The 19,252-nt window shown below is 42.8% G+C and overlaps 1 protein-coding gene across 7 annotated transcripts in view; it reads left to right on the forward strand.

Moving 5' to 3' along the window:
* Window positions 1–19,252, forward strand: part of CHCHD6 (coiled-coil-helix-coiled-coil-helix domain containing 6) — a 102,040-nt gene that overhangs the window by 45,688 nt on the left and 37,100 nt on the right. For all 7 annotated transcript variants that reach the window (XR_002442655.1, XM_021409969.1, XM_021409966.1 and 4 more), the window contains one exon: window positions 9,355–9,425. Coding sequence is in view for 6 of the 7 variants with exons in the window: in XM_021409969.1 (XP_021265644.1) it covers window positions 9,355–9,425 (71 nt within the window). In the remaining variant the exon portion in view is untranslated. The remainder of the gene's footprint in view (window positions 1–9,354; window positions 9,426–19,252) is intronic.

Below are 19,252 nucleotides of genomic sequence, written 5' to 3' on the forward strand. Positions count from 1 at the left end.
TTGCTGTTGGAGACGTTGCTCAGAGGTTAAATTCTGAGAGTAGGTTTAGCTTATGTCTGAGTGTTTGATACACTGCATGTGACGTTTTTTCCATTTATGTTCTTGAGATGCCCTAGCAGCAAAGCTTTAACAGAATTTTCTTGTTTGAAGTTAAGATGTAATTATTCCTATTATTCTGTACTGGACCAGAGGTGGGAAACCTCTTGCTCCCTTCCCTCTACCTCGGTTCTGTATTGCAGTTCTAAACCAGTGGCAACCAAATGCTGCTGGAAGCTGCAGGCGACGGCATGAGCCAGGGCTGTGACAGTCCCTGCTGGAGCATGGAGGGACGTGTTCTGCGTGTGCCTGGGGGCACTGGATTTCCATGTTAATATTTCCTTCTCAATAGCCTTACTGTGAAAACGTCTCTCTCTTCCCTTGACATCCCGTGGTCCTTCTGCTCAGTGGGGCTTCTCTTTGGAGACCTCACGAGGTCTTTGTCAGCTACAGAGATGTTTCTTCAATGCCTTGTCCCCTTCAGAGGAAGCAAAACTACTCTGTTGAGAGCCATATGAAAGAAAAGATGACTAAAAGCAGGGAGAAAGAATGCTGGAAAAGAAACTGCTTACAAATACTTTCTGATTTCTCCCTCATCCCTTTTACCATCCTTCCTCCTTTGTTCTCCTTGGCTTTTTATCTTAGGATAAGCATCATATTTATGTTCAGTTGACTGTAGGGAGGATTTCAATCCATTTTGAATAGCAAAATAAATATAAAATGATATTTGTGTTCCTTTCTCCGGAGTAACTGATGCCTTGCAGGAGAACCAGAGGTTTTATGGCAGGTATTGTAAAGGGAGGCCAAAGGGATCTCTGTTCTTCTATTTTTCTTGTTATCAGGACTCTGTTATATTTTATCATCCTTTTTTAAGTAATAATCAGTATTTCTTAGTAAAAAGAACCTAATAACTGTTTTTTGCTGGTCATAAAAGAAATATACCCTTGCTTTATATTGTCTAAGCATTTATTAATGAAGGGGAATGGAGTCAGGTTATCCTCGTAAAACTACTTTTGAGCTGTGGAGCTGGGAGTTTTTTCCAGGTATTCATTAACTAAGATTTCTGGATCACTGAAAGACAAGTGAATGTGGTCTCCATTTTAAAAAAAAAAAAAAAAAAAGGCAAGATCCTATGATTAAGGTTAGCATTTATCAAAGTAGCTTTTGTTATTTCACTTTCTGGTTGTCCACGTATGGCTTTTTCCTTCAGATGTGCTGATTACCAGTAACCTGGGCTTGAAGTTTTGAATAATGAGCTCCTGAGCATCTCCAGACAGCGCGGCAAGCCAGCGGGCACTTCTGAAAGTATGGATTTGTCTGTGTCATTAACCATGTACAGTGACCTGTAAAGTCCTAGCGGTCTTTTTGGCCGTAATCATTAAACCAGCCTCTACCACAGGATAAAATGGGAAGAGAAGCTGCAAGCGTAGTGAGAGAAACCTGACTGAAAATACAAATATCTTCCGAAAACGCTCTGGGAGTAGTAATAATAAAGAAAAAGTATGGTGGCAAAATAAATTGCTGCTGATATAATTCTTCTTCCTTTCCCAAGTTTGCCTCTAGTATGGCAGCTTCTCTTTCTTCGATAAATAAATGCAAGGATGAGAATTGCTGCCAAAAACTGTCACATTTCTGGAACTTTCAGCCCCTGATTATTCACATTAAGTCTCCCCCCTCCAGCAGTACGGTATTCTGAATATGTACACCCACCATTCTGTCAGATCTGTGCAGCCTGCGTCTGGTTCATCTTCTGTGTCTTTGATGTGCTCCATAACGTAGGCAAAGAGAGGTCTGATAGTCTCTCTAAAAACCTGACAGTTTGTGTGACAATCTGTCCACGGATCCACAGGCTCCTTGTCAACCAAATGAGCCTTTGAATATCGGAGGTTTTCGGCACTGTGCTTGCAGCATTGCATATGCACTAAGGGGAGAGTACAACAGGCTTCCTTGTAACCTGAGAAATGTCTGCGTTTTCCTTAATCATTTCAGGGACATCTCATCATTGCTTGTTGGCTGGTTCTCAGCCCTGCACATGTCGGGGTTATTTAGCAAAGCTTGATTTACTGGAAGCTGCACATGGAGAATACTTTGCAGTCAGGGTAGAGGGAAGACCCTGGCAAGGGGTGGAGCTTGCAGGCTCCGGTGTGCTTCTGGCTGTTTGTTTGTGTGTTTGTTTCTTATCGTGACTCTTCCTTGCAGTTCCCTTCACCCATGGATGTGGTGTATTTTCCGGACCCCTCATGCATTCCTCTGCCTTGGGGCCCTTCTACTCTGGGATGCCGGTGCCTTGCTTCCCTTTGCTACCTGTTGTGTAAAAGGGTGAGAGTGTGGATGTGATTTAGAAATGGGACAGGAGCCGTTAAGTGGGCCGGTTGCCTGCTGTTTATAAATGGGCTGAGGGCTATTCTCAGCAGGGAGTTGAAGCTGTTGCATTCCTGTCCGAGGTGGTGGGAGTTCTGATGGAGATTCTGTCAAATCCTAGCTTTAGTATGATGGCATCTAACTTAGCTGTAACATCCTTCTCGTGTCTTCCTGAAATAAGCTCCTGTGATGGGTCTGACGGGGGAATGTACTTACCATCTTTTTTTATGCGTGACAAGTATTTGATGGCTGCCAATTTTCTTTTTTTTTTTTATTCTGAAGTGCTGGTCAGCCTCTGAGTGAAACTTCCACTGCAGTGCTTTGGATGCTGTGATAACTCACTTCTCCTCTCCTGTGCTTGCGCTGACACTGATTCTCTGCATGCTTGTCAGTCTCTTGGACAAGGCCTGGCTGTTAGAGGCAGTGCCCTGGGATCAGTCTCTTGCTCCTGGCCCTGTGACCGGCCTGCAGGTGCACAACCACAGCAGGGCCCATGGGGCTGCGGGCGCTGCACTCTGCAGCCCAACCAGGCTTTGGAGTTCTCTGCAGCAGATGCTGAAAACCCTTGATGTGTAATCGATGCCTGGGAAGCCTGCTTACCTGCACTTGTCAGGTATAATTGATTCGGGCACTTACTGTGAATTCCTCACCTAGGACTCCTAGCTCCTACATTAGACTTTTAGCTAAGAGAGAGAGGAGCAGGGCTCTCCTGCTGCAGCTTTAGCATGAATCTGAGCCCTTCACGTTGCTATTGCTGTCCTTGTGGGAAAGCCTGGGTTGCCTGCTGGCATTTTATGGCCTTTCTCTTTGAAGGTGCTTTTTACCTTCTAGAGTCTGTGTTTAAAGAATTAATAATGCTGTATTTGTGGCCCTTCAGAACAGTGGGCTTTAAAGCGATCTCGTATAAAAGCAATGTTCAGTTCTTTCTGGTGGTTTTGTTTTTTTCTACTCCTTCTTCCCCTTTTAATCACCTCTGTAGTAATGGTTTCTTAATGTTGTTGGCTGTCCTTCTGATTTGAAGACAGCATGAGTCTTTTCTGCTCGTTTCGAGTGAGACACTCTCACCCACTTTGCAGCTCTTTGGAGAAGTTCTTACATTGTTTTCCGTGGGGTGCATGTTTTATCTGGGCTCTTTCCAGGGTACCTTTGTGGAGACAGTCTGACTCTGGTGTGCAGTCTTGGTCTGAGACCGCAAACCCATTCTTACCCTGGTGATGCACCTCAGTGCAATGAGTCCTGTTTGATTCATGGTGTGGTGTAGTGCCAGCTTAACCTTTTTGTGCTTGTTAGCCCCAGGATAAACCCAGCTGGGGGTGCTTCTCCCCAAACCTACCTCAAGGTTTTGTGAGGACTGGTATTTTGCGGGATTTTATCTCTGAGAAGCTCTCTAGATATGCTACAGAATTAATATTTTGCTTTCAGCCCAAGATAATGTTACAGTCACGAGAAGAGCTGTTCAAACAGGAATATAATTCTGCCCAGAACTAGTTTAACTTTCCTATGCTGTTACTGTGGACATTGCTCTTTTTCTGGCTTCTCTGAATCTTAATCCAAAATTTATGATCTCGCAGCCTGTTGCCAAAGGAAAGAATAGAATGACACAAATTCAATGCTCTTGTTTCATTATTGTTCTCAGCAGGAGGAGTGGATGAACCCACACGTGAACAGCAAACAACAGAGCTGTGTTGAGAAGTTGGCTTGCACTAAAAAAAAATTTTTCTCCTTATCAGTAAGCTGTTTGTAGTTGCTTGCATGTCTCCTCTGTTACCTTTTGAGAAAAAACAGTTTAATTCACATAAAAGCGATTTAACCCCTGGCTTTTTTGGTCTCATGATATGCTTTATATGCAATTTTCGCTTCGTTGTTAATTGGCTTCTGTGTATGTGAGCTTGTGCTTGATAGGAATGAGAAAATGCAAGCAATATCTTTTAGCTAAAGGCAGAGATTGCTTCTTGCAATGTGTCCTGAAATTCCCGAGCTCCCTGTTCTGGACCAAGGTTGATAGCAGTGATTGATGGTGTAGGTTGATTGCGACGGATCCAAAGGGTCATGCAGCGAAAGGATGAGTTTGGCTTATCTGCCTCTGTTCCTGTGGGAGGGGTACCAGTAGGTGCGGTAATTTTTCAGATCTGTTAGGAGCCATTTGCATGAGACTTCAGAGAGATGAGAACTAACATCCTGATTTACAGTGCGTGTGAACCAGCAGCTTGGGGAAGTCTGGGGGGCCAGAGTGCATCTTCACTTCCCTAAGGCAGTAATGTGGGCAGATTTCCAAAGCTGGCACTGACCGAGGCTTTCCCGTCACTTTCTGCTGCTGCCCTGGCTGTGCCCAGAGCACTGCATTCCCTGTCCCCCAGCACGTGGTTGGGCAGCAGTTGTGCGCTGGTTTATCGGGGGAAGGTGCGGTCTAATTTTGTACTTCAGAAGCAGTCAGGAGGAGGAATCTGAACGCCTTCCAGTTGACATTGGATCCAGGAGCAGCAACCTCTGCTTTCCTTCCCCATTTCTGTCCCGTAAGGTGGTGCTGGCTCTCACGCTCCTCCCATCGTGACTGTGACTCGTGCTTGGAGGCCTGCTGGAAGCTGGCGAGTGCTGACGTTGGGGGGGGGGGGAAATGAAGTGATGCGTCTGTCAGGTGCGAGGCAGATTGTTCCATCTAATCCCCGCCTGTCGTCTGCAGCATTTGTCAAGGCCTCCGCTGGCCTGCTCCGTTTCATCAGAGGTATCACTAGCATTCATCTAGGCTGGCAGCGTTTCAACAGCTGTTAATCCTCTTTGTATCTTTAAGCACTGTGACCGCTGACAAGTCTCTGTGCTTTAAGGTGTCAAAATATCTGAAGATAGCTCTGGTGGTTTGTTTTTTCTTTTTTACTTTTTTAATCCCAACACCTTCTGATCTATTGACCCAATCTGAACCGGATGGAGAGATCTGTATCCCAGGCTGAGTTTTTTGCTGCTGCTTGATGTTTGCCAAAAACGGTGCCTACAATCTAATTCATTTCTAGTTCCTCACGCTCATGTTGCTTAGTTTTCTGTCTTACATGTTACCGCAAGTAGTGCATGTTTTACTGAAGTTGTAAGGAATGTGGTTTAATGTCAGTGTGAGAATGAGCTGGCAGGGTTTTCTCTTTATGCTTCAATTACTTTCCCTCCTGAAATAGCCCTGAGAACTCCTTTTGCTATGTTGTTTTCTTAATTCCTTTGCTTTATGTTGTGGAAAGGATCTGGACAGTGTAGTGAGATGTAGTGGTGGAGTTCTTGTGTGCCCAGGAACACTGGGAAAATAAAACTTTTAAGTTTTAAATTCAGTTCCCTTTGGAAAGGGAGTTTTTAGTCCAAAGGCCTCTAGGGAGGAGTAGGGGGCGAGGGTATAGCAGCAAAGCTGTTGCAGAAAAGCAGCAGAGTAAAGGAAAATGGTTCTGTTGGTCTTTAGGCTCTAGTTATGTATTTTTATAACTTCTCGGTGTTTTTATTATTTGCTACGAACCATCATTTAATAGCAGGGGAAAATCTTTCAAACCAACATTTCTTTGTTTTGGTTGTTCGTCCTCTCTGGAGAGCTCTCTCCCCATATGACATCTCTGATGTTCTGAGGTTGGCTCCCCTAAGGCTCGGCTTTATTGAGAGAAGTGAAACATTTTAGGTGGTTCATTCATTCTTTGTCTCTTGTTATTTGAGCCCTTACAGTGTCTTTTGGTCATGTTTTTGAGCTTATTTCTGCAACTAAGGATGCCAGGAGCTTTATTTAATAATAGTTGAGGCCTCGTGTTCAACTTTTTCTTTGTGGGCTGCCATTTTATCTCAAGCATCGAATATTGTGAGAGTAAATTAAAAGCTGCATGGTGTCCTCTAATTTTGCATGGATGTTCTGTTCTACTGTGTGACTGAATATTGTTTTAGGAAGTTAAAGGTCTTTGCTATGATTATGGGCAGCTCCATCTTCCTTTCAAGTGCAAATACCACACCTTGATCCCACTGAGTAGCCCTCGTGGGTAGATGGCTCTACTGGAGTCACTGGAAGTTTTTAGGTGGTTCCTGGCTTGGTTCCTCATTTGCAACCTCAGTAAGTCATGCAATTTGTTAGACAGTGAAGCTTTATGTACTGCCAGAATGCAATGGGGTGAAATACTGAAAGGAGATCTTGCACCTGCAGTTCTATAGGTTGAGGATATTAGGAAGTTTGTTCCCAAATGACAGAACCTGCCGTGATTGTGCCCATGCTGAAAGGCCCTTCCATGCTGCTTCCAAACAGCATTTTCCCAAGGTAGGAAGAGGCCTGGAGGCCAGGGAAAACCTGTTTAACAAGCCTTCTTGTTGAACAAACTTGGGTTTAAATGGAAAAACTGTTTTTCTTTCTTAAGGAAGCATTTGAAGATAACGATTCATAGCATCGGAAATACTGCGTCATTGGGTTTTAAGTTTTTTGAAGGGAAAGGAGGAGGAAGAAGGGAAAGAGTTTTGATCCAGTACAAGAGGGTCAGCTGAATCCCATGCAGTCGAATCCTTTTAATTTGTAAAACAGATCAGCTTTCAGCTTTAGGTTGGAAGTCTGTGCCCCTCTTTGATCTTAGCATTGTGCCATGTTCCTTGTGGTTTCTTTGAGGCCGATCTTCCCCTCGCTGAGAATCTTGCCTCTCCGTCAGGTTCTCACTTGCCTGCTTTTCATCAGCGTCAGGCTCCAGAGCTGTTTCAGGCTGGTTTCTTTCCCAGCTATTTTTGTCCATGTATGCAGCTGATTTTGCTGAAGATGGAGCTGGCTGTAGTGCTGGGCAGATGAACTCTCCCTAATAAACTGGGCAAGGTTGTGCCACATCCACTTTAATTGACAGTGCAATCAGCAAATGAATCTGTTGGCTATTTTTTTTCTTTCTTTGGGTGGGTTAAATGCCAGCCTCATGCTGGGTCTCACGTACGGCGTATTTGTTCCTGTTTTCCTCTCCTGCTGCTGTTTTACTGCAGAGTGCTGCAGGCTAATAGTATCTGACGGGGCTACTTCCTATTGCCTGAAAAATGTTTGATTTCACTACCTTGCTTTCTCACTTTTCCGCTTTATCTCATTTTGATCTCTCAAATCCCGTACCTTTGAGAAATCAGACAGTATGAAATATGAAAATTGCTTGGTTAGTAATTGGTGGAAACGGTGAGGCTTATGAAACCCATGGAGAGAACGCTTACATCTACTTACACATATTATTTAATTTTTAATGGCAAATTTAATTAATGGAGCACAGGTCTTGTGGTTTCATGTGTGAATAAGTAACAGCAGGGAGCTGAAAGTCATGAGGTCTGTTTACAGGACAGGGAAAAGGCTCCATTAAATGCTGAACTTTTTCATTATAGGAAGGAGTAAAATGGGTTTAATAGCATAGACGTTTGACCGGTATGTAGCAAGTAAGTAAATGAAAACATTAATGGCAATTTTGATAGCAAAATGCATTTTGAAGTGGTTACTCATCCATGATTTTTCACTTTAAGTCTGTCTTCTAGGTCAAAGTTTGGAGAAGGAAAGTCTATTCTGTGGGTTTTTCTCAGTATGTGACATAAATTCAGACGCCAGAGGTAAATGCTTAAATATAGCACCTTAAAGGTTTTCAAAGCCTAGACTTCATAAACCTTCCAATTAGCCAAGCTTCACACAACTTCAGTGATGCAGGTGGCTGTTATCCCTAGCTTGCAGATGGAAAATGGTGACTTGCCCAAGAATGCACCAGTGGCAGAGCTGCTGATAGAACTTGAGTTATATCTGTCCTTTCTCTAACCACTGAGAAATTTGTGTAGTCTAATCACGTGCAGGACCACAGCTGCTTTTATGGGAAAATAAATGAAGAAAGGCAAGAGTAGTGTTCTATCTAGAATGACCGAATTTGAAGACAGAAGATAGCTACACCTGGCCCTAAATGAATAGCTCTCCTTGCTTTCAGCACCGTTTTGTCACTACTTTGAGTATCGCATCTTTTCTGCGTGTGCCTTTTCAGACTAAAGGCCTTGCAGATGAGCTTTGAGTGAGAGAATTGCAGCTATTTCAGCATGAAGTCCAGAGGCTTTGCCCACAGCAGCCCCATCAGCAGTTCAGTGACATAAACCCATGCAGTGAAGCTGCTGGAGTGTGCAGTGGTTCCCTCCTGCTGCTCTGCTTGGGAGGCCTCAGCGCGGCTCAGGAGGAATTCATCCTCGGTGCTCAGTGGCTGAGCAGCTCTGAACTAAGACTTTCGGTGCAAGCTCAGGAGAATTTAGTGCAAACCTCTTAAGCCCTGCAGCAAGACACTACAGACTCTGTTTGGCAAAGCCTTAGCTGATACCTGATACGCCTCCCTATGTTGTTAAAAGGGAAACAGGCTGCATAATTTTCTTTTAAAGAATAAGTAACATAAGTAGAAGCACTGAAATGTAAAATGGATTTTCCCGTGCTGGCAGCCAATTTTGATACTTCGCATGTCAGTAAGTTACAAGATTCTTCACAGCAATTAATGTAAAAGAACAAAGCACAGCCTAACTCAAAAGGTAGGAAACACCTTGTTTTTGTGGTGATGTGGAATAATCAAAGCCCCCTCTTTTCCTTCACAAAGGTGAAGCACGTAAGGAAGACATGAATCATAGAATGACTTAGGTTGGAGGGGACCTTAACAATCATCCAGTTCCAACCCTTTGCCTTGGGCAGGGCAGCTACCCACTAGATCGAACTGCCCCATCTGACCTGGCCTTGAATGCCTCAGGAGACGGGGCATCCATCACCTCTCAGGACACGTTGCAGCCTTGATGCATCTTCTTGCGAATAAAATAAACTAAGTATTCTGTTACTGTTCTAAGTATTTTTTGTGCTCTTTGAGCCGAACATGTTTTTTTGTTGTTGGAAATAGTTATTAATTATAGAATTATATATATTATGTATATTCCTGACGGGTTAAGATCTGAGATGCCTTTCATTTTTAGAGCTGAGCTTTATGTTCTTTGTTGCAGAATGCAGAAATCTACAAGCTGACGTCCGAGCAGTACCAAGAGGCAGCCACCAAGGCAGAGGAATGGATAAAGTGAGAACCCATTTTTTGTTCTTTTCCTCCGGTTCCAGCTGTGCTTTGGGGTGCTGTGTGTGTACAGCCACCAGATGATCCGGTAAACAGAGTGTGAAGTTACTTCTTGTCACATATTTAGGGGGCTGAGGAGCTGCATACTAGTGTCCTTTCTTTCTGTGCTAACCTTGACAGAAATTAGTATAAACTTTTTAGATCTTGAAAGGGAAGAACAAGAAGGAAGATGTGGACTAGAAAATTCAAATAAAAATGGGAATATTTACCAAGGTTTTTAAAATAATAGCAATGGAACATGTTTAATCTACTCCAACTTTGACCCAATGTATTTAGCCTATACGTTCCAGCACTGGGCTAGTGTGTGGGAGAACAAAAAAATGTTACTTACAAAGTTTTTCATTGTCCAAGGAAGAAAAAGATAAGTAGCTGAAATTGTAGCCATGTAAATTTCAATCAAATAGAGTTGTAGTTAGCATTAATGTTTTCTTAAAATGGGTGCAGTGATATTTCCAACCTCCTTAACTGGCCATGGTATAATTAGTGAACCTTTTGTATTGTCTTTTTGCCATGAGCATATTTAGGATCTAAATTCCATTTGTATTTGCCAGTAGTGTTATATGGCTTATTGTTCCACATTCACTAACAGCTGTCAAAAATATTTTCTATGATTCCTTATTAATAATGAATCCAAAGCAATTATACTGTCATGAGCAACACTCAGATCTCAGTTGGGTAAACAGTTGGCCAACATGGAGTAAACTGGAGTAGCAACATATGTAGTCCAGTTGGGTCCAGTCCAGATTGTATGATACTTAATTGCATAAATAGATTATATATCAGTGATGAATATGTTAGTGGAGTGTACAGTATATTGTGCTGTCTTCATTTAAAATTGTTTGGCTGCCAAAGCATCGCATAACCTGTTGTAATTTCACATTTTTGTTTGGACAGTGAAGTAGTAAGTTGCTAAATAAGCCGAAACAAGGCAGCTAACACATCACATTCATTTTCATACAGATTTCCATAGTAGAATTCTTAAGTACAGTTTATTTTAAAACTTTTAAAAAATTAATAATCTGTAAAGTTCTGAGAATCTTTGATCAGTTGAGTTTTCTCTTAAATTTGCTTCTTCAGGCGTGTGATCAAATGTTAGGAATAGATGTAACAATGTTCTGATCTTATAACTTCGTAAAGGAAGAGATGTGACCTTGGGTTATGTTCTTTACTTCCCATTACAGACTTTAACCTATTTATAGTGTTCTTAAGTTGAATTCCTGAGGTTTAATTTGTTCTCTTCTGATTCTTGTGGGGGTGAAAACTGGTAATGTAGGAGATGCTCTTGTAATGGAAGCATTTCTCATAAAGGCTGGTGGCTGAAGCCAGCATTGGTGCTGATTGACTTTTTTCATTCAAGATTCAAGAAACAAGTTTTTTAGTTATGGTCTCATGGTAGGAGGGGTTGGGGGGTTCCTTCCACTTTGAGTCTTTAACGTCTGCCAATCCCCGGCTTCTGGCCTTACTGTACAATGCTTTTCTGTTTGAGTGGCATATGAACTCAACCTATCATAAGGGGACATGTTCCTTGGGCTGTCTTCCTGACAGCCAGGAAGGGTACCTGCCCTACTAGAAATGGTACCTACCCTACTGTGAAAAGATAACATGGCTGGGGAGTGCCTTGAGGAGAGACGAGCTGTGTGGCAGTAGTGAAGGAAGCGAACATCATACTTCTGTTCCTTTACAGTTCAAGTTGTCAGCCATAACCAGGATTGCACTGAGCTACGTGTTGGAGTCTAAGGCAGCATGTAGCTAGGACAGTCCAGGAATGATCATACCCTTTGATTGAATGTGAGGGAAGAATTGTTGCTTTAGCGTATCCATTTGCAGTGTGTGTGTGTCTCTTACAGCAGCATGTATCCATCTTTTTTGGGATTGTTGCCTCAGCGTACATCACGCAGAAAACACAATGAGTGCACGTGCATCAAGTGAGGTCACCTTACAGCTGGGACAGAGTCAGGGGACCTTCCTTCATACGCTGGCATTTGTGCTTGTTGGGTAGAAATTTGCTTGTTATGAGATCCTCTTCTTAGGTCCTGCACATTCAAATCTTTCTGCAGCCTGTTTACGGCCATAAATTACAAGGTCCCGTGAATTCAGTGGAAATAATAATTTGTTCATCTTGTTTTGCAATTTCGCATTAGACATACAGGCACAGTAAGTGCTAAGCTAGGTAAGACTGATTTATGCAGATCTAGTAACTTGGATGACACAAACTCCAGGAAAATTATATGAACTGGAATGTAGCCAAATTATGAATGAAGTGCAGGTCTGCCTGCTTGCAAAGTTGGGTTTCAACAGCTCCAATATTAAAAGCATGTCAGGAGCGGCATTTTCTCCATTTAATGAGGAAAATGTATCTCCTTTCCATAGTGTCTCATCCTCACCTTGTCTAACTGTGAACTCTTAGACCCGCCTCTGGCACCTGCCCATTTTGAGACCAGTCTGCCCAGTATTTGTTGCTGTCTGCCACTGTGTGTAAGCGGAGCTGATGGATGAAGGGAGGACTAGAGTTGGGTCTGTTTCCATAGTGAGTGCGCTGTTTTTTCAGAGTCTGCATTGAAGCAAAGATAAGAAATATCTGAAACAAAAAAGCACTTTCTTGGCGTTTATTGACTTTTGCGAACTCCTTTATCAACATCTACAGCTCTGCACAAATGGTCAAGTGTTCCACGGACTATTTTCTCTCCTCAGTGATTATCAAGCATTTCAGGATTTAGGAATACTGCACAAACTATGTACCAGTGACGCTTTGCAGCGAACCTGCAAGGTAGGCAGGTAAACCATCTCCATTTGTATAGGAACAGAAGTGAAGTGCTGGAGTGCAGAGCTTCACATTAAATCACTGACACAGTCATTAGCTCCTGGTTCCTACTTCAGGGCAGGATGCCTGTGTGGCTTGGCTGCTGTGACAGGCTTTGTTCTTCATCTCCTCACCTGAACCCAGCCTGCTCCTGCATTCCTCCCATCTCAGTGTCTTGTTCTTTGTTCCGGGCTCTGTCCAACCTCTTTCTTTCTCTCAGGAAGAAGATCCTAGCAACAAGAAACCAGTGAGCACTGCTTTCAGCACCTTAAGCAACTTGCCCTTGTTGCTTACATGCCGTGGTGAACTGGACTCTTGCCACGGACATATTGTCTCTATGATGTTATTATAATTGATGCATTATTATTTTTCCTCTTTTGTTAACCAGCAGAATTAGTCTGGGGACCTAGAACTTTTTTTCCTTCTTTCCCTGTTTAGCAAACTGCACATCAGTAACCACCCACAAAAGAAGCAGCGTGTAAATAAAAAGCCAGTGCTCCCCGCCCTTCGCTTCGTTCCACATCCTTTTCTCAGTGCTCATAGAGCCATGACTCAGACTGGGTTTAGAGAAGACAACTTGCTAATCCCCTCCCCGCTACAGAGAATAAAATGACATTTCATTCCAAGCTCTATTAATGCGCTCGCTCCAGGGATAAAGCAGCACTCCCAAAAGGCTGTGGCCAAATTTTTTTTTCTGTTGCGTTGTCTTTGTCTTCTTTTGAGTGTTACATTTAGATTAGCTTCTGAGGATTAAATGTTATTACAGTCTCTGAATCTGTTAAGGGGAAGGAAAAAAAAAACATCAGTAAAGAGGTTATAGCTTAGTGCAGGCACTCTAGATTTATCCTTGGAATGCTGGTGTTGTTTTTTTATAATAAATTTCATTTATTTTCTTTTGTGAAGGTTGTCTTATTTTTATTTTTGTAGTTGTTAAATTTGGTTGCGGGAATTAACGCGGGTGGGGGATGCGGCTTGCTCTGAGAGGTAAAGCTATGGGAATGGGGTGAGGGGATTAGGAAGCTGTTAAAAGATAAAATTGTTCAGAAGCGAGTTTCCCTCTGAGATCTTCCTGTAGCTTGCTGAACACTCCCTGAAGCCGCTTACCGGCGGCGGTGCCGCTTTGCACATTGTGCCGAGAGAACTGTGTGTGCTCTGCGCTGTTATCGAGGAGCGCGTAAAGAACATCGGTATCTTATCCTGATAGAGATCAGCCTTGAATCCAAGGCAGCTTTCCAGTGGGGAAACTGCCAAAGAGATTTACTCCGCGTGGGACTTGGTATTTAAGAGGTCTGTTTAATGGTCCTGAGATCTTTAAACGTAATGGACATCAGTATTTAAGATGATTACGTTAGAGAAACTGGCAAGTACTAAGTGTCCTCCTGGGCTGACCGTGGTGTTGAGAACCAAACGGACTCAGTGGGGTAGGGGGAGAAAGTTCATAGATGGGCTGTCTGCTGCAGCGGGGAATTTGTGGCTCGCTTTCAGCACTCAAAGAAATGGAAGTTTTTATTGAATTGTGCAAGATCTCGCAAGGCTGATGATCCCTCAATTAAAATGACAGCAGTAACTGGAGCCTAAAAGAACTGCCTTGTTTTCCTTCTTTTCTGTAGATCTGGAAAGTCTGTAAGGTACTTACATGGTGAACCAGGAGTTCATTAATTTTGATACCTACCACAAAGCCCTGTCTATTTCAACAGAGGGCTGTGCCCACGAGTCGAGCTCTGAAATAGTTATTCTGTGGACAGTCGTGAAGCCGAAGGAGAAGAATGGTAAAGACGTGATAGTTTTCAAACAAAATTGCTTTGAGATTTCTCCTATCATTAGATTAGATAGATGATTAATTCAGCGTTGAAATTAAGAGCCCTTGCAATAGGGATTTAAGAGTTTTCAGGGATAAAAAGCTGTGATTAGTGCTTAGAGCTTGTCCTCAGCCTTATCTCAGCGCAGTGCTTTGCACACTGCAATGATTACATCCTCCTCAAAAATGTTTTGCCCTACCCCGGTCCTGTTCTTCCCTCGGTGCTTGGTTTGTCTTGGTTGTTCTGTCTGTGGCTAGTCTGCTCCATGCAGTCTTTAAATAGAGAGAGTTATTAGTCAGAGCTTTGCTGTTTCTCGCATTTATAAAGTTGGTCTCTGTGGGCAATAGGAATAGTGCTGTCAGACTATTTTCCGTAGTGTTATTTCAACAACAGGTAAGAGAGTAGGTGGGTCAGTTTTGACTTTGTGCCATTTCATGTGGTGTGAGTATTTCTGGAAGAAAGCCCTTCAGGACTTTGTGAAACAGAACTGGAAATGATTTTGACTCAGTTACATTAGTGTGTAAACGCTTTCTTTACTAATTCTGGAAAGCCTGTTGTTAAGCAGCTGTCTACCAGTGCATTGATTTCCAGGCGTTGTCTTGCTCCCCTCTTACATTAAGAATATGGTTTGCGATGACTAAAGTCAAATACGTGTAACAGAGTTGTGCAAATGTTCCAGCTGAGCCAGATTATCCTTTTTTGGACTGATCTTCAGCTAAAAAAAAAAAGTATTAGATTGCATGCTTTATCCAACTGGTGTGTATTCTTTCTGAAGCCCTCTTCTTGGGGATTGCTAAGCTGCTGCTTCGAAGGAAGGCTTTCCTTTTGCCCACTTAGTAAGATGATGTGCTGTTCTGCTGTTCACAGTATCATCCTTCCGTTTATGCATGTTGAGGAATGAATAATAAATCAGTCCAATGAACTGAGATTGCAGTTCTGTTAGTGCTGAGAAACTGGTGTGAAATATTAATATATCGTTTCAAAATTGTACCTTTGAAGAAATACACTTACATGCGTAGAACTCGGGAGTTTATAAAGTGAAACCCGAATAGCTAAGGAAGAGGTGCCAAAGACTCTCTGTAGTCTATTAGGGATGTTTCTATTACTATCGATTTTTACACGGAAAGCGCTTGTATTCTGCAGTAATGTTGCTGTTATAAAACTCTTACATCAGGGTTTGTTGGCAGGCCAAATCCAGATTGTTTTCTAAAGCACGGATGTTTGTGCAGCTGTTAAAACTCAGACGTACTTTGTGCATCGGAGTACGTGAGAGATTTCAGCTCAAAACTCTTCATTCTGGAGAAGCAGTGAAAATAGAAGCAGATCACTGCCCTTGGTTTGGCAGTCACATATTCCACTGGATGGTGGAATGAAGATTTCTCCATGTTCTGTAGTATTTTGTTGAGTATTTAGATGTAATGACAAGTCCACACTGAAGTTCGGACGGTCTTTGTGTCTCTTCTCCCATGCTTCCCCTTGGCTTCAATTAGGAAAAGGTATTGTGAATATTAATTAATGACCCGAGTAAGCTCACTCTCAGGCTTTTCTGCCCCTGCCCTCCTGCATGTGTGTTGTATGGTGTGCTGGTGGTTGGGATGTGGGGCTGCATTATAAAGGATGGAGGCTATGGTTGTCTGGGGAAGCTTTCTGAAAACAGTGGTGAATTAAAGATGTCAGAAGCAATAATGGCTGAGAAACCACTTGTTACCAGTGAATTAATGACTTGTTTACTAATTAGGAGCCTAAAGCAAAGTTGAGGTAACACTCCGTTCAGTCTGGTCATTAATTCACTAACAAGTGATTTCAAGGGCAGTGCTGCTATTTTGAACAGTAATTGTGTTCCTGATTTGGGATTATATGCTTTGTGCGAAATGTCTTTGCTTTTACATCCTGGAGGGGTGATAGGAGAGACCAAAGGCAAGTATGAGGGGGGAGCTGGAAGGGAGAAATAGTTTGTTCTCTAGGTCAGAGCTTCTGTGCCTCTGCCTGCTGAGGACGTAACTGGTGCTGCAGGACGGTGCCTTTCTGCATGGCACAGGTTGGTGATGTTTGATGTTACTGGCTGATGAGAGTGAGGTCCTTCTCTTCCTTATAAAGGGGCATCCCCACCATCAGGTGAGGTTTTGATGTCTTGTTTTTGTATTTCTTTGATGTGATTTTGGTAATTCATGATGTTACTCTGACAAAACTTGTTTCTAGATGAAGGGGTCCCCTCAGCTGTGGAGCTCTGAGATCAGGATGCTCAGCCTACAGCTTGAAGACCTTGTGGGGATTTTCTTCCTTTCTGTCCTTTCCTTTTGCTTGCTAGCTCTGGAATTCTCCTTTGCCTGCCTCTCTGGAGCATATGCACACCACATCAACCAGAATTGGAACTAATTTGGCCCCTAAAAATGACATTTGTAAGACAGGGACACTTGCTCGCTTGGGGATGGATGCTATTATGCTCCCATGGGCTGAACCTGACCATGAGTCCCACCAGCAGTGCAGTGGAGCAGCTCACGGTAGGCACTGTTCTTAACTCACCTGAGACGTTTCATGTGTTCTCTACATTATCTAAGTTCTTCTTGTAGGGATTTCTTTCAATTCTTGGAGAACTTCTTGAAGTAATATTTATTTAAAAGCAAACCAAAAATCCCAACCTCCCCACCCCCTTCCTCTGTGAAAGCACCACTCCTGCTGCTCTCTGGGGGATGAGGAGCTGCCGAATGGGGATCTTGCTGAGTCAGTACTCAGCAAATTGCACAGCGTGCTGAGAGGGGGCACTGTGGCTTTGAAGATTAGAGCATGTGCAAAGAAGGGGATTTTAATAAGGTGAATATTTAGCTTCAGATCCCACCTGAACTCTAATGCTGATGGCTTTGTTCTCTTCTCTGTCTCTGCATATTCAGCGGGTTGCACCCCTCTGTCAGTGCAGAACATCCTGTTGGATTCATGTTTTTGTCCATCACTAATGCCCCTTTGTGTAGTCTGGAGTGTGACTAAAAGGACTCAGTACAGTGCTGAGTGACATTTAAGGAAAGTAAGTGCTGTTTAAATGAGTGGCCAGGGTTTCTTTTTGAAAAGAACATTTCCTTAGCAGTCTGACTTCATTACAAGATCAACTCACATAGGAAAAAATTACTGCATGTGTCTGTCCCTCATGTCTTGTGGTTACACGAAATTAGCATAGCAGATACCCAGTTATGTAAGAGTATTTCTGGGAGGGGGTTTCATGCCCCAAAAAAGATGGGGCCAACATTCTTTCGGCAGACGCTTCCCTAGCAAAGCCTGGCATTACAGCATTATCACAACCCAGGTATTCTTAGGGTTGGTGCTGCATGCATTTGCTTCCTGACCTGAGTTCTTAACCAGTTTTCAGATGATGTTTTTTATCTTAAAGAAAATCCCTATTCGGGTCACTTGTTGGGCTGTGTGTTGTTTTCAGATTCAGTTATTGCTTGCTATATTGCTTTTCTGCCTTGTGGGAGCTGAGCCAGCTTCCTTTCTGATTCAGAGAACTCCTTCCAGCAACAAGATTCTGACTCATTCCTGCTTGGCTTCCAGAGACCGTTTTGCTGCTAACTTTAGGCTCTTCATCTTTGCTAGTCAACTTTTAGTAGTTTGGCAAAAACGGAGCATGGCTTTGTGGGCAGGAGATCCAGTTCTGTAAACTTCTGTATCTCTTGGCAAGGCAGCCAAGAGACTGTAGTTTTCCTTTCATCTTCCAAACTGACAGTTTCTTGTAACTCAGTATTCTACCATCGTAATCAGTAAAGAATTCACATCCATGTACACTGAAATTATCCACTTGTGGGGAAAAATCTCTCATTATTTTACACCGCTTGCCATCTGCCATGCAGAATGCTAATAGGGATGATTAGTGATTGGGTTTGCAGGTTTGCTTACTGGAGGCAGTAATACCCCACCAAAACCTACAGCCCACCACCAGTGCCTGCAACTGTAGGGATGCTGCTAAGAAAGCCAGCTAAACCTGGTAGAAACTGCACCCCTACAAATAAATGTAAATTAAGGTTTTTAGGGTGACCTATCACTTAAATGGGGAAATGACTGCTCACATAAGAGGTTAAATCATGTAGGGGGGAGGAGAGGTTGTGTTGTGTTGGAGTAAGTAAGATACAGAGCTGGAAGCGGTGCTGCATGGGTCACACAATCTCTTTGCATGAGTTTCGTCATTGAAATGGAGACTGTTGTTGACTTCCGTGAGCATTCCAGAATTAGATGTGTTATAAAACTCCATAATATTACTGATACTCCACCTCAGTCTATGTGTTTAAAAAGTTGTTTTTGTTGTTGTTGTTTCCTAAAGAAAATGTGGTCAGGTTAGGCTGTTTTCTCTGGAAGAGTTCCAGCAGCACAGTGACACAACAAGTTGCTGACACTATTGAGATTTGGACGTTTGTTTTAACTTTTGCGCTCAGTGATAGGATCTAATTAGTTACACAGAAGATGATTTCAGAACAGCTTCTGGATGTCTGTGATTGTTAGGAGAAGGAGTTATCTGTCCTGGAAAGGACAAGGGTGCGCTGAGTGCACAAATTGCAGTGGGGAATTGTGTGACAGCTTCAGACAAGCTGTCAAAAGAGGAACGGAGATTGGAAAGTGTTTGAGTGACAAATTTTTTAGGATCACAGGGTGGCATGGAAACTCTGAAGTACTTCATAAATATGTATTCATTAGGCATTTCCTTGGACAAGGTAGGGGAAAAGCGAAGCAGGTGACCTGCTAGTGAAGTGCAGCTGTGAAGAGGGAGAGAGAGAGAGGAAATGCTGTGCTGTGCAGTAGTGTGTTGCAGACAGTATGAAAAGACATATGGGAAGGATTTAGGAATGCAGCTACCACAGCTGAAATGCAGACGTAGTGCCCCATTGAGAAAATTGTCATGAGGTTTCACCTTTCTTTTTAGTCCATGTCCTTTATGCAGTATGTTATTTCTACAAAGAGTGTGTTTCGTGCAGGTCAGTGGCAAAGCAGTTGAACAGTGTTTTGAATACATGAGACTGATCAGAGAGATTTCCTTCCTGATAATGTTAGTTTGTTCTTGTGAGGCATGCGGTTTGTTTTAAGCTAGGTTATGTAGCTTAAATAGTACTTATATATATATATATTTTAGTAGATACTAGGATAATCTATTAGGCATCTTCCATCTCTTATTTCTCTTGCCACACAGCTGCAAA

This window comes from Numida meleagris, chromosome 11 (assembly GCF_002078875.1).
Source record: "Numida meleagris isolate 19003 breed g44 Domestic line chromosome 11, NumMel1.0, whole genome shotgun sequence".
In the NCBI taxonomy this organism is placed as follows: domain Eukaryota; kingdom Metazoa; phylum Chordata; class Aves; order Galliformes; family Numididae; genus Numida; species Numida meleagris.